Source organism: Bombus pyrosoma, linkage group LG11 (assembly GCF_014825855.1).
Source record: "Bombus pyrosoma isolate SC7728 linkage group LG11, ASM1482585v1, whole genome shotgun sequence".
NCBI classification, from domain to species: Eukaryota; Metazoa; Arthropoda; class Insecta; order Hymenoptera; family Apidae; genus Bombus; species Bombus pyrosoma.
The window spans coordinates 3511420-3538601 of NC_057780.1; the positions used below are offsets into that span (position 1 = coordinate 3511420).

General features: G+C 36.9%; 1 protein-coding gene across 9 annotated transcripts in view; it reads left to right on the plus strand.

The window, feature by feature from the left end:
* The window catches only part of LOC122573133 (hemicentin-1), a 422997-nt gene that overhangs the window by 322834 nt on the left and 72981 nt on the right, over positions 1-27182 (plus strand). For all 9 annotated transcript variants that reach the window (XR_006318664.1, XR_006318663.1, XM_043739130.1 and 6 more), the window contains 4 exons: positions 3728-3898; positions 4325-4486; positions 18953-19137; positions 25200-25350. Coding sequence is in view for 7 of the 9 variants with exons in the window: in XM_043739130.1 (XP_043595065.1) it covers positions 3728-3898; positions 4325-4486; positions 18953-19137; positions 25200-25350 (669 nt within the window). In the remaining 2 variants the exon portion in view is untranslated. The remainder of the gene's footprint in view (positions 1-3727; positions 3899-4324; positions 4487-18952; positions 19138-25199; positions 25351-27182) is intronic.

The window sequence follows — 27182 nt, forward strand, 5'->3', positions numbered from 1 at the left end:
GTCCGTCGAGGATCGCGTACCACGAAATCGATCCTCGTCGCCGGCGCTACCGGACCACCAGGCTGGTATTTCCGGTTCAGCTTCGCAATAAAAAGTTACGGCGCTCTCCGCGCGCACGTAAATTCGCAAGATGAATTTCCAGCGAAAACAGTTACTTGACATTCAGTGGCTCGCGATGAATTCAGCCGGGGCTGCTATCCCGGAAGCGGCACTTGTACGCGTTGAAAAGTTTATTCATAGAGCGGGCCTACGTCCCGAGGAAAAGCTGGTCCGCTTCTGCGTTTTCAAACCGGCCCACCGCTGTCCTCTCCCTTTGCTGTCGCACAATGCACCACCGCGAGTCCAAGGGAATGCCGAATTAAAAACCGGATTCAAACGTCTGCGCGAAGCAGACGAGCCTTTCACAGTGATATTGAGTTCGAAAGATAAAACGGGGGCGGTGAAAGAAGCCGGGACAAAACGTGGACACTGAACGTCTTTCGTATTATCATCTTCAGAATTTTTGTCAAGCGATTCACATGCGACTGACTTTCTACCAGGCTCCGTGCGAGTGTTGGAGAATGACAATGAATAATAACTTACGGTTTGCTTAGTTCTCTGTGTTTAGAGAGCTGTTTTGGCGAAAGTGTTGCGCTTTGAGACGTTTCAAAGAGCAGTGGCTTTGGTAGAATTTGTGGCAGAATAGTTGAACGAGACGCCGTAGAAGACTTTGAATTCACAATAAGAATGAAGATTGGAATGTTGGAGATAATCGAGGCACTCGAAACAAATACTTTCTTCCTGTACGCGAGTTTATAATATTAATTTGCTCGAAGAAACTGTACTTTAATTCGGATAATTGAACGATGCACTTTATAACTTACATGACAAAATAAACATTTATATTTAATACGTGACAATAGAAACAGAAACTTCATTCAAGAAAAATATAACAAGATTTATGTCGACCTTCGTAAATGCTTAAAATTGGAGCTGCGTGGGAGGGATTGAATGAAATACTGGAAGATAAACGGCTTTGTTGTCGAACTGGGAATAGGGATGATGATGTTGGAGAAAATTACAGTGTTTATTATGAATGTAATCAGGAAAAATATAATAGGATTTACCTTAATGTTAATAAATAACTAAAAGTAGAAACGGTGTCTGGGGGATTGAACGTAACGCCGGTAGGAATTATAGTGTTTATTGCAAATATAAATAAGAGATATGTGAGGAGATGAAATAATACTCCGTTAGTTACGTAGAGGTGTGAAGATCTGACGATAGTGTGAAACGTAAGATTAAAGTTTGAGGGAACTGTATAATCATATCAAGGAAACGTAATAAGGGTGTGTAACATGACGGCGCTACACATTATACGCGATACGGAATACATAAGGATAATGTAACGGAGAAATTGTAGAGTTTTACAGAATATAATACTTTCAAGAATAAAAACAAAATTTTCATTGGTCGCAAATTCTCGAATAAACCGTGCATAAAATTAAAATAGAATTTAAATTAAAATTAAAATCGAAAATCTATTGTATTCGTTCTTCTAATTTACTTTTTCAAATTATCTCTAAACTGTATAACTAGAAAGAACTGTGTTTTACGAAAAAATATTTTACTGCAGAATAGTTCAATATTAAAACAGAAACTGAAAATTAAACGTTCCAATACAAACTGCAAAAGGAATTTTCGCGATTACAAGCACGATAGTATCGATTAGCTATTACTCGATGAGAAGAGCAAAAAGAAAATTAGATAGGAATCTGAATAATTTAAATAGAAAATTGAGTAGCTTAAAATATCTTAAGAGAAATTTACAAATATCGATATTACCATTGAACTGTCGTTATATATTTAAAGTTACGCAAATAAAATTGATAAAATATATGTGTAAAATATGTGTCTATATATCAAACACTTTTATGAACTTCTATTGGATGGCTGATGATATTGGTTTATTTAATTAATTAAATACCTGCATACAATATCTATATAGATATATATATATATATATAACCTGGAAACAGATAGTTTATAATTAATTTCTAGAATTTAATCAATTTGTATATCGGAGATAGACCAATCAATTTTTCAACAGTATTATTTCGTTAACGTATTATAACGATAACAAATTTATTTTCATCTTTTAATCCTATAGAAAATAATTAAAAAGCTATAATAACGTATCCAAGCACTGTACTATACAATAGCTACAAAAATTATTTACACATATTCTTATTTTCCAATGAAACATTTTTTTATCCGATTCTACATTTCATTTTGTTACTATAAAATTTTATAGTCGCCTGAAAGTACTATTAAGTAGTACAATATTTGATATACTTGAATCTATTCTATTAGTATACAAATGCTATAAATAATAAACATAATGGAAAGAAAATATTTTGTATAGCCACTGCATATCAATAACAATATGAATTGACAATAAAGTAAAGCACACGTAACTCGATAAATATGACTAAGAGTCGCTATATCTAGTACTCGGCCCACTAATGCTTTCAAACCTTTTTCCACCTCTTTCTCTTTAAACTTTCTCTCGAAAGTTTCCAAACTTTCTCACCACCCAACGTTCACCCTTAAGAAGATTTATTCTTTCGTACATACACCTGTGTGCATTCACATAAGTGTGCCATTTCCGTCTTCGCATTTCACACTGACTTTCGCACAAATTTCCATCATCTTTACCTTCAAAACATCAGCCTAGCCTTCGTTAGAAATTATCTAAATTACGTCAACGTGACAGTCACGCACTGTCACACTCTGAAAATTGTTTTAATCAAATGCAACTTAGTCTGATAAATCTCTAGGAATCAAATTCAGCCTCTATGAAAATTTTATTATGACAAATCTAATTCCATGAACGAATATTAAACGTTAATCTAATAAATCTAAAAACTAGGAAGCTAATCTTTAGATATTTAGAAACAAAAAACAAAATAATGACGGAGTGTATGGACGCAATGATCTTACAGGGTCATTTTCGTTGCAAAACTGTTTCTTCTCTAATAGAAGAAATCCCAACAGACACGCGCGTGTCAAACAAAATTCAATAAAACGTACAATTGGCAATAATTAAAAAATATAAGTACTTATGAAATTTTTGATAATAATGCATATTTAGATTAGTTTTATACTAATATAAAAATCCATTTCATTTACTGCTTACAGTGACCTAAATTTATTTCCCTTTCGATTGTTTTATATTAGGTTGTCCGAAAAGTTTCTTTCGTTTCATAAGGAAATAATAGACTAATAATAGTTTATTGAATTATGCACGTACATAATAATAAAAATAGGACCAAATGGATCATACGTAATTCAATAAAATAATATAAAACAGAAATTGTCGTTCATCTATTATCACCTTATGAAACGAAAGAAACTTTCCCGACAACCTAATACATATACACGTTAGATTATACTATTAAACGTTTAGAACAAATGCGATTGCTTTCAAATAAATAGGCTGATAAAAGATTAATACAAACAGCGGATTAAATCGACCGTGGTCGTTAGATGTCGACAACTTGTATCCGTGATCAATATCGAATCGCTTGGTTTGCTTCTCGAGGAAGTCGATGAGCAAAGTGTCGAGCAACGTGGAAAACTCTGTTGCATAAGCGCCACCGAGTGTGCTGAATAGGAGCAATAATAGTAGGACGAATCGAAGACGCTTTTTAGCCGTGTAATTGACCGCTTTCCGTTTCTGTTTCAGTGCAACCTGCATTCGTACGTGTCATCGACGAGAACACGAAGAACACGTTAAGCACCGGTGCCACTTTAGGACCTATAAACGAAGGTTCGTCGATTTCCTTGTACTGTGAGAGTGGCGAAGGGAAACCGGTGCCTACGGTCGAGTGGTTCAAAAACGAGCAACCATTGGAAGGTAAAATTTATGCACATTAATAAGACATCGTTTCCTTCTTCTTTTTTTTTTACCACGTTTCACGAGTTCTCCGTCACTTTTGAATAATTGTAAGGATGTTTATGAGAATATTTTTACTCACAAAATTGTTCTACTTTTCTTCTTTGTAGGATTTAAACACAATTTTTGCTGTGAAATTTTAATTCGAGATCGTAAAAGCTTGGAATTTATATTTTTCATTAAAAATGCCTTCATCTAGTTGTACGTATCTTTTTTATATCCTTAGATTGTTATATCTGGGAATGTTTAAAGATATATTTAAATAATTTTTGTTTAATAAACTAAAATAAATGCAAAGGATAAAGCCGTCGTATTTGTCGCAAAAAATTCATTTATAAAGAAAAATATCTATTTATCTAAAGACGTTTGTCAACGCGTATGTTACAGCGCTCAGTTCGACGATGATCGCTGATAATGGAGTAGGGAACGCGAGCAGCCAGTTGCAGATGCAAATTACACGCGACGAGCTGAATTCAACTTTCACGTGTAAAGTCAATAGTACAGCCCTGGTCGAGCCCCTGACCGTCGATATCAAACTGGATGTCCATGGTAAGTATGCATGTGTACGCGTGACCTTTTCAACCTACGACCAAACATCGCTGTCCCCTAAAAGTGAATCACTCAAAGCCGATGAACGTTTCTTTATCGACGTCTCGATCGACAGAAACGAGACCGAAAATAATCCCAGCGAACTTGACTCCTTAGAATCGTGTACGTATTCGTTTATCTGGACATCTCGTTGTGAAACCCCTTCGAGTTGGGACGACAAAGTCTCGAAAGGGTGTGAAATACGATCCCCCTGTGTTTTCCTTGGCTTTCTTTCCGTGCGTGCACGTTCGATTGTTTCCGGTGAAATCGAATCCCTTTTACGAAAGATAGAATCCTTTCAAACATCTTGCAATTGAATTTATCGCTTTACGAAAGTTTCCTCGTATAGTTGCTGTTGTTTGCGCGTGGAATTTGACGTTTTCGCTTGGAAGCATATCATTTTTTCTCTTTTTGGAAAGTAACGAAAAATAATATTTTGTTTTTTGGGTTTTCGAACGTTTGAATATCTCATTCTACCTAGGTACATACTATGTTGTGAAGTATTTAAGTAATAGGTGTTTGTAAGGTCGTTAGGTTTATATATTACATTATTTGATCAGTTTCGTAATTTGTCATCCCTTGTTAGAACATGGGCGAACGCGTGTATTAGAAGCAATTTAGAATGGTCGCGGATGGTTCGAATAATAAGATTAAATTATAAATTACTATTCCTCCACTTCCAACGACGATAGATGTACCGAAGATTAATGTTTTTGGATACAGTGATACGAGAAGTTTTCAACGTGCGATCAATTTTCAGCGGAAAGTTTTGAAAGTTAAGCATGATCTATGAATTACAAACGAAGTGAAAGGGAATGGACCGTCGGTAAATTATGATCTTACCTAGTTTTAGCCATAAATCATTCCGCTAAAAAGTCTTTTTCGCTGTGTCGTCCGCTAAAACTAAGGTCGTTAAAATTCGTGTGAACCGTGTGCAACCTTCTCTTCCGTATTCTCATTCAATTCCTTCCTGGCTTTTCCCTCCTTTTCCCCCTTTAATTTCTTCTCTCTCTCCGTCAGTCAACATCGCGATTAAATACGAGCATTTTCGTGTAACGCGCGAGACTTCTCTTTTTCTTTAAACACAGTCCATGAGAAACGACGCATCTTTCCAACGAATATCATTGCTGACAATTTTCCCTTAATGCGATTCACTCCAATTTATTTCTGTCAGTTCTCTTCTCCTTGATTTTATCCTTTTCAATTCGCCCGCTTTCTCTGCCTTAATTTCCTTTAATTCGTCTCTGTCGACTAATTATCACTCCTTCGTAATGATTATGTAAACTAAGGTGACAAATACGATAACGGAGCGGCTACTTCGTTCATTACGTACAGTCCTGTTTCAATCTCCCAATCCATTCCTTCGATCAATATCTTCCTCGACTATATGTGATAATAATTTTAGAAAGATCATAGTTTCGTAAATCGTAATTCCTTTATCACGCTGTTTCATCACGATCATCGCACTAACGGCGTCGTAAATTTGCATCAAAGATATATTATCCTGAATCCAGGGAAAATAGAAGATACCATTCAGACAACATAGTGTATCGTACATAGTACCTACTATACAACGCTGTAGGGTTAATATTAAGTATGGATCACTGTAGCAATAGCGAGGAACGTCTGATCTATATCGGTTCGTATATAACTACTGACTAGGATTATCCAATATGTAGTAGCACTGTGATTTAGGATAATTGTCGATGGTAATATAAACGAAATGCTGCTATATATTACATTACCAAACGGAATTTATATCCTCTGCTAACTAACGATATCGATTTAAGCGTTAATCGATTATTTATAATACGTATTAGCTAATTTTCACTGATCATAGAAATTTACGAGTACTATATTGTACAAATTTTGTATTTTCTATAGCAAATCGGACAAAAATCCGTGAATTGAATCAAATAGAGATAGAATATAGACAAGATCTCGACTGTTAGAAGGAAAAAGATGAATTGCGAGTGAATTAGCGAGGATGGCTCGTCGGTACAAGTATATTTCTAGCACAGAATACTGTCGTTTATAACTTGAAAAAATAATGTTCTAACCGATACTTTTTTGTACATTTTATATACGTGAAATTTTGTCATTTTTTTTTTTTTCTTTTCTTATATCTACGATCAACCTGATACATATCTGTTGAAGTTATTAGGTGTATAAAGAGAGAAACGCGTGGATAAATTGTAAGATAGAAAAATATATTTTAAATACAGAAGTGAAGGTACAAGTATGAAATAATAATTTGAGCTGGTGCAGATCCGCACGCTAGCAGTGTTACCCTATAACCGAAAACCCCGAAGCCAACGTCGCCTGTCGGCTGTTTATGGTCTGTCTTCGTCCCAGTCTTTTGTCTATACGCTGTCGATGGCTTCAGTGCTTGAGAAAACTAAAAAGACCAGATGTAGAGTTTTCTTAGAAGTGGTGACCACTTCAACGATATCTTTCGCATTTTTCTTTTTATTTAATACTTTATATTCACAATTTGTCCAATTTGGACATTTGGTAGAATTTTTTAGCTGTTTGATTATCACGTGGGTAGCATCTTCGTGTTTGTTAGGTTATATCCTTTGTGAGATCTGCTGGGTGTTTCCTTTTCAGTCTTCTTTCTATGCTCCTGTATATTTGTACCTCCAGTAATATTTAATAATTGAATAATCTATAGATCTAGTAATATCTAACAATATTTATAATATTCATGATATTTCGAGTAGAATCTTCCGATCGATTAACGTTTCATCCGAGAAAATGAGATTTCCTCTACACCGAATCCATAATATCCGAAAATTCTTCTCATAGCCGAAAATACGATTCTAGAAATGTCCTCGAACCGCTATAATACTGTATAGAACGAATAACGATTATAAAATTCTCGCCACGTGTTCAGAGGGAGCTTCGGCTGCAATTGCGACACGCTGAATAAGTAAAATCGAGGCGATCGTTCGAAAATTGCCTTGCCGCCTCGAAAATCACAGGTAGATACGATCGAACACGGCCACGAGATTAAAGAATGAAGAATCGGCGACGGCACCGTAGATTAGAATAATTTATCGCGGCACTGATACACGTTTCTCGCGTGCCTGGCCGCGAAACAAATCGTGCCGCCAGCTATTGCGGAACGAACACACCGAGTTAGCAGTCCTCCCGATCCAAAAACTTTTCCGCCGAACCTTCCATGTCCGCGCGAACTTTCCGGAGTTATATCCGGCCGTGGAACGACGGAGAGAAACACAAAACCGTCCATAACGACGACTAGATTAAGAGTTAAAGTTCCGGGAGGCTCGTTTCCCTCTCTTCCAGCCCTCGTTTCGCCTTGGTACTCCAACAGCTTTCACGTCCTATCGTTTTCTCGTCAGCCACAAATAACGTTATCGAGGGGGGAAGAAAATTTTGATTTATGATAGTATTAGGACAGTTTCTTGGGGAATTCTGTTGACGTTTCCAGTATTTTATTGTTACCTGTTCGTAGCACGATAACGCGGTCTTGGAAGAAAATTTGGACCGTGTAAATGATGAAATTTGAATAGTAATTATTATAGATTTTAATAGCACTACTGTAACGTGTAGTAGATTCTGAAATTTTATGTAAATTCATAGTTTCACATAAACGCAAGTGAAGAAATCGAATCTGGTTAAATAACTATTTGTTTAACAGGTCAACTCTGTGGAACATAAAATACGCGACTTGTTACGTTTTTATCCCATGATCTTGACGTAGAATTCATTTTCTTTTCAGTCCATAGTACAGATAGATAGCTTTGAAATCTTCTATATATAAAATTCCTTTTTATGATATAAATATTAATATTATGTATTTTATTAAAGTGACCAGGCAAAAGGATATTTAAACGAAGGCCATTACGCACGATGGAAAGGAAAATCCCTAATTATCGAAATCCTAGAATATCTAGGAAGAACAGACGAATATCAAGGAAAATCCGGATTTACCCAATTACGATTCTAAACGTCACATTCTGTGTAACTTAGCAACGCGGATAGGTTCCACATAGGTTTAACGAGTAAATAATTTGACAGGAATAATTATGGTGTTCGAATAGGCGGACGCATACGAACTTCGTGCCGACGCTCGTTCCTGTGCAAACGCGAGACAGACGCGAAGCTTGCCTTGAAGGCGAATAAATCGGAACTTTGAGTCGAGGAAACCGGAGAGTTTGTCGTGTGCCGGGCAAATCAATTTTCCTTTTACACAGTGTCGTGGGATTATCCCGAAAGAAAGAACGGACGAAGGGACGAGAGACTTTGGCGCAAAGTATCCAATACTCAGGGAAATCGCAAATTGTCACGAGACGAACGCGTTTCACTTGCCTTTGACACGCTAGCAAAGATCTCTGTCTTGTACCGTTGTTGTATCCGTTGCTAACGAATTTATCGTTCCAATGCGATTGGATCGAAACGAGGATATTTAGATATGTATATCCTACCTTTTTTAACACTAATTGATACACATAATTTTTACGCTTTCGAGTCAAGAATTAATGAAATATAATTGAAATTACGTTTGTCGTATTACGTATTTTTAACGGAGTAATCGGCGAAACATAAACAGATTTAAATGAAAGCTCGCAGAATGGATATTAAATCGGTAGATATTAAATTTACAGATTGTGTATTAGTATCGTACGATTGTCGAACTATGCCAACAGCGAATTCGGTATAATCGCGTTAATGATTATTTATTTTATTCGTTAATGAAGGAATAATTTTGCAGCAGGTGACTCGTTGTAAAAGGGATGCTTGATTCCGTTTAATAATCGTTTCCGATTAAATTGCACGACGTGTGTAATTAACGATGTAATATTTAGATTATTTCGAATTTAATTAACAAAACCGGCGTACGCATAATTTAACATACGATTTCTGCAAGCCTTCGCGTTATATAAACCGCTGTTCTTTTTTCCTATGATTCTCTTCATTTTCATCCGTAATTATGTGTTTAAAATTAACTTTTATACGGTCGCCTCTACGAATGTATAATCGATGCTGTTTGTAATCGAAACTTGCAATACAAAAAGACTATTATCAATACATATTGAAATTGACCGAATGTTACATGAAATTATCGATTACTTTCATTGGAAGATTTAATAAATGTAAATTGGAGAATTTGAACAAGATAATATTATTTTTTCGTATAAAATATATTAGCGTGTGTTACAACGAAACAGGATGTTCCACATAGAAATTTTGTGAGCTATTTAACTGTTTATTAACATTAATTAACAAATTTTAGGATCTAAGGATCTTTAATAAAATCTTCTACGTCTATTTATTATTATTCGCTATGAGAAGAGAATGATTTTAACAGTTAAAACAATTATTTAAAAGAAAGTAGATATAAGTTGAAAATATTCAGTTCACCATATACTCAAGTAATTAAATTTATTCTTCGCCAACTTGTCTTTCGTCACTATGTGCAAGTGTATACATACATTTACATATACATAACGGTGGTCGTATTCAAATTGTACAATGAAACTTGTTTCGAAGATAGTACTTCTTGCAGTCGATGGGAGCTCAAACTTGGTTTGTGAGTTTGCAGGAAGTTGACTGTGATGAAGTGAACTTGATTGGAAACCATCTTGAGTAAGTAGGAATTGACTAAGTAAGATTAACCGATGTCGACCGGAGACTGGTTTAAGTAGAATTCAAGCGAAACGAAAAGTAATTATATTATAAAACTCATGATACGTATATCGGTCGAAGATGGCTAATTTCATTGCTAAATCTAATCTACGCACTACGAATTTTCTAAAATATCTTCTTCCTAATTTCCATGAGACATCGACGTAAATTAGTTAATTCCCTCTTTGCAAATCTAACGGCTGAAAATCAGAACGACGCTTTACAGAACGAAACGAAAATAGAAGATTCGATGTTCATACTTGTGGCTGAGTATGCCCTATATTCGAATCTCGAACTACAGAATTTCCTGATCTCATATCACTCTAGAGACTAACAAATATAGCGCAACAGTTCCATCAAAAATTCTATTGAACGACATGATATTTCGTTTTATTCACGATGCCAAAAACGAGCCATAAAAATTAGCGTTCGTCGAGCTTTCCATGTCCAAACTTTCAACCTACGCGGTTTATTGATAGGATGCAACAAAGTTTGCGGCTGTTTTAACCGACGAAACGAGCAACACCAGCTGCTTTTTTGTTTCGCCTTTCACGGGGAAAAATTGTATCCCGTTGGAAACGTCGCAGGATTTCTATCGATGAGAACGTTCGAAATAGTTCCAGGTGAATCTGGTTATTATGAATTTAACAGGCTCTCGATAGACGTAACTGGTATTCGCGAAACATGCCCGGCCGCATCGTGACACGCTGTTTCCATGCAAACGACGCGCTAGTTTTCATACAACTGGCAATGGTGGTCGTGTTTATATGGTTCGCGATTGCCCATAAATTACTCAAGATTACTAAGCGGCGTGCCAGACGAACCGACTACCAACAGCTTTAATCGCGCACCAATAATCATCATTTTTATCTGAAATTCAGTGAAATGGCTCTGCATCGCCATTATCAGACGCATCGATGACCACCGCTGTTTTTGTGATGTTTCCAGTGAGTCTCCGGTCGCCAATTATGGCTAACTCGATATAACGATGAATTCGATTTCCAGTTTCTTCTTTCTTTCTTTCCTTATCTTTGACGAAGAATTTTTAGAATAACTAACGAATAGATTAGCGAGTGATCTTCGTTTGTTTGGAGAACAGAGATTTGTACGAAGAAAAAAGGCGTATTGAAATATTATAACTTATAAATAAGTAAAAATTTATTTTAAAAAATTATCAGAATAACAAAAATAACAGAAGAATCGAGATATTCTTTTCAATTTTCACTCCACTCTGTCTACGTTATACGGCACATTCTGCGCATCTACGTTACCATACAATCATAGACGTAATAAGAAAGCTGAGCGCTAGTTGCTCTTAAAATCTCGTCTATATTCAAATGGCATTATTTAACCAAAAGATACGTTACCTAGAAAATACCAAAATTCTCCATTTCCACTCGCTATTAACGATTCGCGAATCCATCCTTCACGTTAAAGCCATACTTTACATTTTCCACCAAAGTCCTGCTAATCGTGCATCTGACGAATCGGGCAACCATCCAACCAACTGATTCGGTATATAAATATACTGTAAACTATATATGAGCGGCTTACTCGCCAAAACGATTAACTGCACAAAACAAAACGTAGAGAAAACCGGTGAAATTGTACACGATAAGGATCACTCAAGTTCTTTGGCATTAAAATTTCGAAAAGTGGACTTAACCACTTTGCCGTATGAACGGCTCGTATATCAGCGTGCGACGTAGCAAACGACGTGTAATACAATCGTCAGAGTTACAACAAATTCATAGCTCGTACTTTTAGGATGAGAAAAGAGATGTTTATCTCGGACAAAGTAAATGAATCCAGAAGCGTAAAACAATGGGTCCGAGCGTCCGCGATCCACGGAGCCGATAAAGAGTCTGTTCAACCGAGCGGATGGGTTCTCACCTCGAAACTTGCCCCTTTTCCAATATCGAGAGGAAAGGCCGCGGAATGGGGATGGGTGTGGTGCGAATAAATCGATTAAGTAAGCCGCTTTTAACGACTTGCCGTGGATTTAAAGTCGAATCGTTGCAAGTGGTCGCGAGCGACGTATCTGCGAAAGTCTCAGCTGCCGGCACAGCTGGCGAAGTCAGGTTCCGGAGAAGGCCGGCTCGAAAGACACACACCTGCACGGAAGGAGAATGAGAGAGTGCGGAGTTTGCAGACACGTCGCCTCTTAGGGGCAAACAAGAGCCGGAAATCGCATCCCAGGACTTGGAAAACTCTGGTACGAAACCGCTTGCCAGTCTGCCAACTCTCCCAGATGCCTGGTGCCGTTGGTCGTTGGAAAAATTTTCCACCGCGTTCTCGCCCCCAGAGCAAAAAAAAAATCGCCGAGGATAATTGATTGGGGAGCAAACAATGCTCGAGAGAGGAGGAAATGATCGATCGAGGGGACAAGAGAGGGGGAGAGAGAGAGAGAGAGAGAGGGAAAGTTTGATAGGGAGAGGCAGAAATCTGTCCACGCTCGAGCGGTTCGGTATAGTCACCGAGTTTAGGGGTGTTAATATAGTCAGTTGAGGGAGAAGTGGTTTTTGACGGTCGGTGTAAGAGAATCATAAATGACGATTAGGATGGTGCGAGGAAAATCTTGTTGCTGAGCATAAATTTAGGGTTCGGAAGAGGAAGGAATAAACGATAAGTGGATCGTGGAGGTTTCTGTAAAATTCATAAACAGAAACACGTTTCATCTTCTAAATGTGAGAACGTGTAATGAGTACATTATAAATGTTTACGTAAAATTCTCAAATACAAATGTGCTCCATCTTCTAAGTATTAGGACGAGCGTTTCGTTTTGGATATTTATTACGTTACGTTATTTAATTTAGCAATCTTCTCTCGATCTGCGAGTAAACATCCAGTAATTAAATATTCGTTTTGAATTAATTAATGCTACTGAAATTAGAGCATGAAAATTTTCCTTTCCTTTTTGCGTGGATAAAATACTAAATGAATATTTCGAATATCCATCTTAAAGAACAGACTTCCTGTATCATAGAATTATTATATAAAAAATATGGAAGAATCATATAAAACACGCCAGCAAAGCCACGAGTCGGTTATAAAGCCGATAGATTCGACCAATTACCGGAATCCACTTACAAAAGCCAGCATCACAATCCACAGATCTGACGGGCAAAATCGAGGAAAAGAATAGCTCGAAAAGAGTAACTCAACAATCATGAAGAATTGTCTTTCGACCCTCGTTTAACTCTCCCTTTTTATGAAAATCACTTTCGCTTTTCTCCATTGTCCCGGGCAAATCGTATTACCACCCACGGAGAAATTTCTCTATTATTCTTCGAAACCGCTCGAGCCAAAGTCGATAAACCGTTTTCTCGATTCTACGTATACGCACACCTCTTTGTATACGAGCGTGAATGTTCCGCGAGGAGAGTTGCTTTCTGTAAAACCGTCGGAGCGGCGCAGCTCGTTAAATATAAGAGAAGGGAAAGAGCTAGAGGAGAAGCGGATCTTTGTCATTTTTTTCTTCCGCTTTCCTCGTGCTACGGCGTTTGTCCAAAGAAGCGGCAGAAGGGGGATGGAGTGGGGAGGGGGGGGGGCGAAACGAAAAGGTGAAAAGGAAAAGAGAAGGGGGTAAAAGAGGAAAAGTGGAGGACGCGGTTCAAGGCAAATGCAATCCTCGATATTAGATTCCCTGTTCGCTCTCTATTCCGGATCGACCGGTCTTTCTTTTCACGTTCTTGCCGCGCGTCGTTTCGCTGATTGCCCGTTCGCTGGTCTCGCTCGAGAATTATCTCCCCTGTAACCGCCTCGGGAAACTTACTTCCCCGTATTTCCCTCGCTGAAGAGCGCACTGAGGTAGAGAAACGAGGATAAAGGACGAAGAGGAAAAAAAGGGGAAGAGAATGGCAAGGTGAGGAGAGAAAGTTCGTGGAGAGAGGAAAGGAGACCAGTGCCGAAGGATACTTGCACGTGAACTTTTTAATGTTTCTTCAGCGGTACAGGAAGCGATGCCGAGTACCTGGACTAAGTATCTCGACGGCTGCTGCCCGGAAATTGAGCTCGCGGCGCCCTGCGAGGAAGAAAGGACGAATGAACTAAGAAATAGTTCGTTTCGGTGATTACCGAAACAGGCGGATTCTTCTTCGTTGTCAGTTTCGATGGTGGAGAGAAATAATCATGGGGAAGAAATGGATAAATTGAATTTATTAATTATTATGACATAATTTATTCATGATATCAATTGAGATTTATTAACTGGACTGTTCTTATGTAGCAGTTTGTTTATGATATTAAGTGATGTTAGGTCTGAGTGTTTTAATTGCTTTCTTTCAAATAAAACTTTATCTTAACACGTACTCTATCGGCTATAAATCTATATAGACATCTACTGATATTTTTGGTACAAATTGAATACTTTATAAATTAAAAATTAAATAAAAATCTGTGTAGGTTCTTGAATTATCATACACTTAATCAAAGTAATTTTCTTCGGATCCTTCAGATTAAGTGTTATAATGAAAGAGTGTTCTTTAATAAAATAATTCGTTGGTAAAGAAGTATTTGATTTTGTAAGACAGTATTACGATAAAGTTTTAACAATGTTCCTAAACTTAAGTATTTTTAATATAATTTAAAATTATTAACGAGATTAATTCAAATATCCAGTTTTTAAATTGCCTGACAAGTTATACATTAGAGTTCATTTTTAATTCTTTCCAAAGGCTCTTATCTAAAGAAGTTGGTCCAATTACCAAAATATAAGTCGATTAAAGAAGAATATTTATTTGTCTAGGCTTAGTATGTCACTATAATGAAAGAGAAATATTTCTTCGTCTTCATATGTAAACTTTCCAGCTCATATTTACCTTGCGTTCGTTTACGTTCCTTCACGTGATCAGAAACTTCATTAAAATTAAATTGCTAGACATGCAAGATTGCATGGCATCAATCTTCTGCCAGGGGTAAAGCGAAGTAGTAGTTAACAATAGGGAGACAAGATGAGATTATCGTAGCTTGTTTGTTACTTGATAATTGGATTAGCCTTAATAACAGATACACAAAGCATTACTGTTACATCATTATATCGTTTCGATACGTAGGATCGCAAAAACCCAATAATTAGCCAATTTCTTACAATCGTGTTACAGTCGTCGAATTTCTATATCGCGATAAGGAAGATGTTAACATAAAATCGAAAGACAAACGAACAAGAACGAACTTATCGCGTCTCCTCGTGTTTTCCTTCTTCATTTACTCTTCACACGAATAACCAACAATAATTTTTACGACCGAAGAATTCTCCCTTTTTCTTTGTTTCAACTCGATATCCAGGCGGAATTGGAAACGATGAGGAATTTCCAGCGGATTTCAGGCTTATCTTCATCGAAAGCCTTTTATTACCTGGATCGCAACGTTTACAGGGACTGGATGCAACGTGATCCGCAAATTGCCACACGTTTTCGGCCGCAGTTCAATTACACAGACGGCCGCCGGATGACAAAAGTCGAGCTCTTCCCATCTACAACTTCTTCCCTCCATTCCCTGTGGGCCTAACGCTACGAAACGAACGTTTTCGCGCTCGCTCGCCTACTTTATTTTTACGGCTTTTCCGAAAATCCTCACAGCGTGATTTTACGATTTATCCAGCGATAACAGAGTAAACGTTGCTCAGCCACTTAGAAATTTTAGAACTCGCGCGAACGTGAGCCATACTGGCGAAATTTACGCGGAAATCCTCTCACCCAACGCTATACCGCCATATACTCCCGTCTTTTGCTTACCATTTCTCCTCTTACTTCGCGTGGCTGGCTTTGAGGGATGGATAATTGGAAACGTTAATTACGATGACGTCTAAGCCTTGTAGATGTGTTTCCCACGTGTACGTTAATTTCAGGTGAAACGTAATAAATTATTGCGTTGAATTTTGAATATATTTCCCGTTCATTTATACCTATTATATTTGTCGGTTAAATTAACTCTTGAAAGTCGTAACTGTATTTCGTGTGTTCTATAAATGGGGTAATCGGCTCGATCAGATTTCATATTTTCTGGTTTTTCATGGAAGTGTAGAAAATTAATTGTTCCAGTTGATTTAAACGATATATAATGTATATGAAAGCTACAACAAATCGAATCTTCTAACGAAAATTTACCTCTGGTAAATAAATAGATTCGCAATTTATTTGATAATAAATTAACGAAATAAATTCGTAATTAAAAATGGGACAAGTAGAAATGCGTGAAATATCGATCATAAGACTTGACAGCTTCGAACAAACGTATCAAGTTGAATAAAACTTTGTAAAACAAAAAATGTACAAAAGCTGGTCCTGAATTTATCATCAAAGGCGAAAGAAAAGGCGTACGTGTCTATAAACGCGACAATATCGGCAATAATCCCGGGGAAGAAAATTTCTCGAACCTGCCAATCCCTTGTCGACCGTTTCAAATGCGCGTATAATTCCGGCACAGTTATAAAAACGTATCCGCTTTGAGGGAATTACAAGCAGAAATTGCTCGATTGAAGTTTCGTGGTACGGGACGCTGTCAAATCAGAGGGCCGAATAAAATGCAAACAGAAAAGCGGCAGACCGTTTAATCGAGCCAACGCAACGGGGGAGAAAGACAAGGGTGAAAGAAGGCAAAAACGTAACGAAAACGTAACTGGTATCGTAGGTGGAAATAAAACGTGGTCGTACGTCGATTGATTCGTTTATTGAACAGCCGTCTGTCGCAGACTTCGGTTTCTCCAATTATCCAATATGTCGCCCTATCCTGATACTCGGTATCTTTGGACAATTCTGTTAGCTAGAACAACCTCCATTCATAAATTCGAAACTGTTTTTTTAATGTTCCATACCGATAAAACGTTGGATTTTTTTTTAGCAACCATGTGCAATATTATCGCATAATAGAATTAAGTTCGAACTTTTTCGGTGATAATAAAGTTTGGAATCGAGTAGAGCTTCTAATATTGCTTGTCGCCAGATTTAAGATTTTTATACATTTATGGGAAACCGAAGGATTGATTTTGCGTTTAATTTTCGTTTTAATCTTATCTTCGATCGAACTGATGCAATTACTTTCCGCTGGCACTTTAATGAACATTTTTAATACTTTGCATCTTTACTTAAGAATTTGATTCTTTGCTCGCGTCATACAATCACTGATATGTTTTAAAATTCCAAATTGTTTATAAAGATGGGAGAAATGCATAGAGACTTGCAAATTGAGTCGAATGATAACGGTGAGTGAATATTTCAGTCTATGTGTCGAGGCGAGTGCTCTTAAGAATGGCTAATGCATCGGAGAGGAATTTTGGTGAACGTAGTAAGCACAGCTAGCACCGAGGAAATTTCAGAGAGAACATCTGGTTGAACCTGTTCCTAAAGTAGAAAATGTAAATTTGAGAATGAGAAAACGGATGGAAATTCGCAAAAATAACACTGTTGACCGGTCCTTTGCAGCGATCCAGTATTTTGTTACGAAATGAAATTCTCACGATCCAAATCTTTCAATCCTATAACACAAAATTATCCAATAAAATTCGTGACCGAAACTAATATTTCGTCGAAAAAGTTTCAACTATTTATGCACAATACAAAGACTCGTTGGAAAATGTTCGTTTCTGTACATGACGACTATTTCGAACCGACTATAGGTAAGATACTAAGAAATCAAGGATAATAATTCAGCTAAGGGATCCAACTCATATCACTAGTACTTTCCAAAAAGGCGCTTCTCAAAAGTTTGACGGGAAGAACAAAGTCTGGCGCGAAGAATGAAAATCTCAGATAGAAATTCCTTCGAATTTCTTCATGCAACTTGACTTTCTGATTTTCCAGCACTCCTCGTCCACCCATCGAGTTTTCCTCTTTATTCAACCCCCCCCCCAGCTTCTCAATCTTACCACACCTCTTCGTGCCTTACAGCTGTCTCACCTTGCAGCTTGCACCACCTTTATATTATTCTTATAGAAGATACAAGATGCAGACAGCGGCTCAGCTTGGATATTGCATTAGATCGTCTATACTAGACAGCTCAGCCTGACACTGTATTTCTCTGTGTACATGTGTACACGTGTTGCTGCGTACACTGACACGTAACAAGCATAGAGAACGTGTCATGAATCAGTTGCGGCCACGAGTTCGCGTTATATGAAAAAGGGCGAGAGGTAAAGGTGTATTACCGCCGAGTTGACGTAACACGATAATTGGATTTTCTGAATAACACGTTCCTTCCCGGGGATCATCGTTTATTTTCAAACGAATTTGCTTCTCTTTTTGTCTATATTAAGATTTTCTTCAGGCAAGTTTATGAAAGTTTATGGGTCAAATGATACGTTGATTTGATAGTAAGTAAGGTTCTCTTGGGGTAGTTTAAGGGGTTCGTGAAAATTTATGTGTAAAAAGGCGCGCCAACCTGAATATTAAAGAAAAACGAACAGAATATTAAAAGTAGCAAGACGCAAATATACGAACATTCGAAGATTCGTAAAGAAGGCAGTTTGAAAATATAAAAATTCGAAAATTTGAATGTTTTAGTGTATCGAAATTTGAAAACTTGGAAGCAAAGGGATGTAAAAATGTGAAAATGTCTACATTTTGATATTTGAAGATTCGGAAACTTGAATGTTCGACTGTACGAAAATGTTAAGTTTTAAATTATTTATTAATTAAATCAATCTTTCTTAAACTTCAATGTTCCTAAAATTCTAAATATCTTCGATTACTCTTGGATATTTTTACATTTTCCTCTAGCTTCTTCCCTTTATCTTCCCGCAAACTCTTAAATATCTCAACAAAACGACATCTTTTCCAGTCCGGCCACTGAAGATGGATTTGAACGGGGTGGTGGGCCACGTGGTGCAAGGGACGAGAGTTATGCTCGAGTGTACTGTGCTAGCGGCCAGGCCGGCCGCGAACATCACCTGGCAAAACGGTACCGAGGTTCTGAACGAAAGTAACGACAGAATTCAGATACAGGAGGCGAAGGTCAAGGAGAATGTGAGTACTGACTTGGAAACTTACTAAGCGTCACTGTCGCGAAATTAACGCGACAATACGATGCAACTATTCCCTTTTGTTCATTCTTTGTTCTGCTTACGTGCAAGATACAAATCTTTAAAAGAAACCGCACTGTTAAGACGTAATTCAGTCGTTATAATCAAATAGAAAGCAAGGATGAGACATGGAATAGATAGAAGCTGACAGTAAATTCCAGATAAAATTGCTCGATAATCCGCGATGAACTCACAAACGTACTACATTTTACTTTTACCGTTGCTGAGATTATTTAACATACATTGATGATTATAGAGTTAATAAACATTGAAATTATTAGCATACGATTGAAATTTATTAGAAAATAGAGAATAATCTTTTCCTTAGATTTCGAATACTTAAAGAATTTTGTGCATCGTTGGTAATAATCTTAACATACTTTAATATTCTTCGTTAAAAGCAAATGTATCTTTTAACGACTAAAAACTTCTTTATTAAAGTTCATATACTTTTTAACGATTCGATATATCGTTATATCATTGTTCTTTATCAAAGAAATTTTCAATTTCACATTACCTTATATCATATATTTCCTTTCGTAAACACCGTCTTAAAAAGGAGTCGATTCTATTCGCTAAATCACGTCGCGTAAATCAGTTTTGAATTACATCACTATTTCATAGCTAAAATTTCTTAATGACGTTTCTTCTACGAAGTTTTCTCTTTTATCGAATGGACGATTGGCGAAGTCGCGTTAACGCGTCTGGACGTCAGCTCGAACGCATATTTTAAGTAACAAAGTGCCGTACCAGCTATGTAAGCCGACTTGATGTCTCTTGCAACGAGTTCACGAGCAATAAACTACTTCGGCCAACGAATAAACAGAATTCGCAGTTGGTGCTACCTGAAGCGAGAAAGCAGTTATTCAAATGCAGTATATTTCGCGCGAATTTCAACCCGCGATTCCTTCAAACCGTTCGACTCGAATTAATTCGATTAGACGCGAGGCTCCAGCCATTCGCCGAGGCATATTCCCTTTATTTCCTGATCGAGGTTTTCATTACTCCGTGAAGATTGGAAACACCACGCTTTATATGCAAAATATAACTTCACTTCACCGTGACATCTCTGGAAGTGGAAGAGTTCTCGATTTACGAATGAAAGTAGACCTTGTACGAGATTTATGAGATATTTAAACTAATACTCAAAAATATAAAAGGTATTTTAAAAGTAAAGTACTCGTTGTGTCTTTCATGGGGTGTAACAATTATTTACGTAGATTCCATTTCTTTAATCGTACTGAGAAAGATATAAATTTGCAATTTATATTATTACAATAATTAATTTGTATTGAAACATCAACTATCAAATACTTAATCTTAAACGAACTCGATCAGTTGGCCTCAAATGTAATTTAATTGAATCGTGTAAAGTTTGTGTGCGAACTAATCAAAAATATCGAATTTCAAGAGTAAATACCTTCGCACTATTTTGTGACATTTGAAACACTCGACACAATAGGATCAAAAGCAAAATACTAGACAGATAATCCACGTACGTGATATTTGCGTTGAAACTGGTCTTTCACGCGATAGAGTTATTTAATCGATCAATCACTAATACATCAGAGTAACTTGATATCATGACACAAACATCATTTTCACCACTGCCACTGGTTCATTGTAGCAAATTCGATCGGTTTAACTTCATTATTGTTCTCGTCACATAGCGTCATTAAGTCAAACGATCCTACACCTATGACCACTAGAATGTAAACCATTGGCAGCTTGTAAACCTTGTATAGCACTAAAATCATACAACTTTCATTTTAAACTGGACGCGTGAAATTTCAGGCAATCGGCTGACGATTATTCATACGAGCGTACGACGATACAAAATCAGGTATCGCTTGACGCGTATGAAAAAGTAATTTCACAGATGAATACGATGTTGCAGGCTTGTCGCATCGGAAAATCATTATACGTCATTTCGTGTAGCATGTCACTGTAATAACGCGTTCACGTACCTATAGGGGAATCTGTACGGCTCGCCACCATCATAAATCCATTATGGCAATATCCGTGGCTATAAAGTCGCTTCAACTTTAGATGGCTGAATAAGAAATCGGATCACCTTATTTAGTCGTCCAGCTCTTTCTTTTCCCTTTTCGTTTTCCTTCTTCGCTTCACTTTATTTTCTATTTACTTTCTTACGTTTCTACTTTTTCAAATAAATAGGCTCTGGTATACGCGAAACTCTTATTACGAACAATTGCTTCTCAAATGCAATCCCATTGATTCTCGCTTATATTTTCTTCTCAAATTTTCAAATACTTTCTTTGCGAAGAATATGAAGCTCGCGAAAAGCAGTAAAATCGAAATACATCGAACTATTTATATTTTAATAACATCTATTGGCAAATACGATTTTCATTTCGGGTCATGTCGGTCCGAGGAGAACGGTAAGATTCAAATTGTTGTTGAACGTTTGTAATTTGGAATTTATTTGTAAGCTATTTTTAATTTGGAATTTGAAGACTACTTTATCTCTATGTTTCATTCGTACGATGAAGATGATCTAGCTCTAACTGAGAACCAACGAGCGTTATTCGTTGACCCAATACAGAGCTAGGAATTACGTTATCGCAATTATATAGAATTAGATATCTAACGGTCATCGTTTCGCGTGCAGCCACATACGCGTCGCGTCGTGGTATCATAATTAGCATCGTTTACGGAGTAGCTGATTATGGCACCGGTGACGTAACGATCGAGTCGTACGGCGGCGGTATACGTGGCAACAGACAGAATTTACATAGGGCCGAGCAATTACATGCCGCAAATGCTCGCCGATGCAAACGAGCCGCGACGTGTATGCGAGATTAAGCGGATCCGCTTGGACAGCTTCGATCCGTTTCGTCCTTCTTCCCGTCTTCGACCTATCCGAATTTATGTAACAGAAGGTGCGAGCAATTCGTCTTCTCCAACTTACAGCGAATATAAACGCGTTGAACAGCGGAGAAGTAGCAGATATTTCTCCTTCTCTACTTTCACCTAATCATTTTGCTTCGCGTTTCGGTAATGGAAATTTCTAAATCGAAAATATTATAATTAATTTTTATCCACTTGTAGGAAGTTTGAAAGTGCAAAATTGCGCAGAAGCGACATAATATAGAAAAATATATTAAAAAATGGGAAGTACAGAGCTTTCTAGAATATCGCGAGTAATATAATTTCTTTTATCGAGATTTTACATTTTTAATTATATTCTCTGGAACATTCATCGAATATCGGCAACCAAACGGCGCCGTTGGTTCATCGAGATACAGCTTCGTTGATGTTATGAAAAGAAATGATGGATTCGAAATACGAAATGTTAGTTTCGGCGATTCATGAGTTCGAAAGATACCTGACAGGTCGTGCCATGAATTAGAACGTGATAAACCATTATACAGATCGTGTTATGTTCTTTTTAGTTGCCAAGTTGAAAAGCAAAAAGGTTCTTTTCACGTTGATAAAATAGCAGATCTTTTTCTGCTTCCATAAACTGAGCCAGAGATTTTGAAGAATTTCATATTGGTTAAAGTTTGACCATTTAAATATTTCTGCTTTATTCGTTCTATACAAAACCGTTATTGTTATTTTAGTTAGTTGTCCTTTGTTTTTGTTTCGCTCGAGTAATTAATCGGTTGCCAGGCTCGGAAATATCCCTTCTTTAAGTAATTCGAGCAACAGTTCTTCTGATAAAAAGAGAAAATCCTTTAGGATGCTGTTGGCGTTTAAAAAAATCGTCAGAATTCAAGAAACGAGAGTAAAAAGCTTCTTTACAACGAGCGTTACAGTTGCAACGGGAGATTCTTGATCGTTGTTATAAACTAGCAGTAAGTTTTAATTAACTGTAACTGGTAATTGAATTAGACCGCGCCTGCACCTACATCACGGCGCCACCCACTTTAAAACTTGCATTATTGATTCTACGAGGTAACGACATTCGTATCAGTTCACCATGTTTTGTTTCCATTATTTTGTGTTCTTGCGTTTTCACGACATTAGCATACCGACATGTTATCAAAGAAACGATATGACTTGGTCGTTCGGTCTGCCCTGCATTACGATCGGTTAGGATAAATACTCGTACATAGGGTGAATCAATAGCCATTAGTATACTTTTAACCCCTTAACCTACGGTTAATGGGTTTACGTTTGAGAATTTTGAGCCGAAAACGTAAACAAGCTCGCGGAGCCTTCGAGCCATTCGCACGACTTGTGTAGTACGTATCACGAGCGATGCCCGTAATATTTACGATTGGCCCGATCGTCGTACTACGGGCTACGCCCGTAGTTGTAGGTTAGGGGGTTAATGCTCTTAAAACGAGTCTAACAATAGAAAATTAATTTATCAAAAGGAATTTCAAGAGTTTGCAGGGTGAATAAAAATGAACGAGTTAAAAATTACAATTGGTTTGTTATAAACTATTTTCTGTTATAAATAATTGTATCTTAGAAGATGGAAAGAATTTTTATAAAGTGATTTTATATACTAATATGATTTTTCCTGTATACTTAAATTTATCAATTTCTAGTGAGTAATTATTCTAAGCTTGAATATTTCCTTGTTTTATGATAATTTTAATTTCCGCAATATTTATATAACACACCTTACGATCGATTAGAAATTATCATTTGTGTCAGAATGAGCTCGTTACGAGACATTAATCGAATCTTGCAAAAACAATCAAACTAAACATTTCCAATAACAATCTATCGATTTCGTTATTCTCGCAAAGGACACTGTATCAAAATTTATATAGGATTATCACAAAAAGTCTCCACTAAATCCAATATTCATCGTTTTCACGATTCTCTTGGAACAGCAAACACGATTGTTCGCGAAATAATTACCAGCGCAAAGTATCAAAGAGAAATTTTACGAACGTCACACTGCAATCGTGGAGGACTGGTCTTTTTCTTATTTTTACTTTCTGCCATTTTTCTCGTTATTACGGTTCCGTTTCGCGGAGGAACGAACACATGTACACGATGACTCGTGAACAACGCACTGAAAAATACGTTCGGGGGAAATGGTCGCAGGATTTTCAATGACGTTGTCCTTACTCAACGCTCGCTGGGGATGTCACTATTTAAATTAAACGACAATGCCAGGAAGAAAAATTCAATAACGTTGCCGTTCTACGATAGATCGTGGAATTTTATAAGCTGATGAATTCGTGGGACGGTACAGGTATAAACGTGGTATTAATCCTCTTTTCCTTCGGGTTTTTCCTTGTTCATAAAAAAAGGAGGAGAGAGAGAACCGAAGTTATATTATTATTGAATTTTTGAATAGCCGAAGGTTATTAAATTGGTTATATTTAAGATCCTGCTGACTGAAATTGATTTAGAGGAGCATATTTCGGTTGAAAGAATCGATTCTTTGGAATTTACTTAAAATTTAATAAATAGCCTTCCTGCTGGTTAGAAATTGACTATATTTTGTTAAGTTTACGATTATCAAATCGAGAATACTCTACAGGAGAAATTTTCTATTTTACTTCTACGTATATAATAAGTATTTTTAAGACGAAGTATATTTTCTATCGTTTCAAGAGTATCAAAACAAACACTTTCGAAAAGAAAAAGTAGCATAAAGATTCTCCCATGAAATCTGCTTATATTTCCAATCGAATAATGAAAAATCCGATTATCCGTACATTGTACGTCGACGCATAGGTATACAAAGACAACGAGAAATCAGTGAAATTAAATCGTGTTGCATCAGTACGATGGTGCAGCAACGAATACGGCTTTAATTTTATTCCCATAGATTTCCTATCGTGCCTCATTTCTTTCATAGTGATTTTCCGCACGTGTATCAACAATGTGGCTCAAAGAATCGATCGACTCTCGTTGTTCACTACGGCTCGTGAAAGATCTTGTTGAATAGTGAAAGTAAAGTTGCAGGTTACGGCATAACATCCAGAGATATGTTCCCTATCGACAGTTTTTCCGTTAACAGATGATGCTATCGACGACTTAATATATCTTTTTCGCGTTCTATGTTCGCAGAAGGATGGCACGCTGCAGACCACAAGTTCTCTGGCTTTTACGGCGTCCGTGTACGACAACGGGAGGACGTTCAAGTGTTACGCTGAGAACTCAGTTACACGTTCTGAAGACATGAAACCGATGATAGAATCGATAACCATCGAAGTTTTATGTAAGTGAACCATAATTCTTGACGTATCCGTCCCTGCTTATCGCCATAACGAACTCTCCTTTCCCTTTGCTTGCCTCGTCGTGGACGCATAAAGTGCTCGTGCAACGATTTTTATGCTTCGCCTTTCTCTATTGAGCCTCTCAAAGGAGGAAACAGTTTAAGTATTTATAAAAGGAATGCGATACGGCACCGTATAAAAGTGTAAAGTTCTTTTTTTTTTAACGCGTGTTCTATAAGTTTTTACGCGTTTCTTGAGAACACGAAGTAAATTGAGAACGTAATACTTGAAACGTCTTAAGATCGTTTGCGATATAATCTTTCCGCAATTTGTTTCTTATTTTACCTTTTGAATGTTTCAACGCGAATGCTCGTTTTAGGGTGTCCTCATTTACAATTATATAAATCTTGTATATATATCCAAATGGGTGTGGATTACGTGTGTTAAATTGCGAGCCTGTGAACAGGCATAGAGATTACTTAATGGTGGACACTCTGTCACCCCCATTAGTAATGAAATCACAAATAGTTAACGCACACTGGTGGCCATTAAAAGGCGATTATAGATTGCAATAAACGTTTAAGTCTTTTAACCGGCTAAAGCGGAAAAATATGGGTCACGCGCAGTGCACTATTAAAACCGGATATATGTAATTATAATAAACGAATACCGGAATGATCGAATTATACGTAGCTCTGAACCTCTTAGCGGAGTCAAGGGGCTGCGATATATTTAAAATCTAATAACCTTCTTTCCCTATTTTCGGTTCTTTCTCGCCTTAAAATGGCAACCTTTTGTCGCGAAAAAGAGGCAGATGAAATAATCTGGATAAAGGAACATTTGGATAACAGATCGCCGAAAAAAAGATATTAATCGTTGCATGACAAACAACTATTTGAGAAAGAGTAATACATAAGATCGCGTAGTATTTAAAAATAAAATTTGATTTCAATATTTTTATGACTCATCGAGCTGTTAAGAAAGCCTCCTGCAAGAAAGCTAAATGTGTGTTCGGTCGCGAAATATTCCCCTGCTGTTTAATCTCACCCGCCCCCCCCGCCCTTTTGAACGCAATTAAATTGCAGTAACGAGCTGCGAGCAAGATAACGATGCATCTTCCCTTTTGTCCAGAATTTATGATATTTGCACCATGTCGCGGACGAGTATTTATATCCGGAATCGTCGCGCTTTCGCAACAAGGAGAAATGGCTTCCAGCTATGTTCGATAATAGGAATTACGTAGTTGAAAAAATTAGAATGTTTTGTTCGGAAAGGAATTGCAAGAGATTTTTTATCTTGCATATCGAAGTTGCATATTATTAGTAAAATTTATCGACTAAAATTATTTCAACGGAGGATAACTTCAAAGATATTGCTATAGTGGAAGGATTTTGAACAATATTATTCTACGTATTATAAAATTATTGAAATATTTATCCAATAAATTTATTATAAGGAAAAAAGTTACATGTATAATTATCTCATAAAAGCTCTTTCGATATTAATTTTGAAAAAACTTTTTAATATGATCAGCAACATTGGATTTAACGTTGTTAAGGATAACAGGAAAAAGACAAAGATTATTTTTAAAATGCAGATACAGTAATTTTACAGTACAGACGAGCAGCATATATGATATTAAAACGACTAGAGAATAAAGTTCGAGAAATGTTGAACAAGGGAATGTTAATTTTAGAATGGAAATACAACGTGGTAAATAACCTTACGTAGTTATGGAACTGTGGTATATATTAAAACAACTAAAAAGTAAGTTGAAAGACCAAGGAGAGGATTGTTGTTGTTGAACAAACAAACGTTATTTCTGGGATGGAAA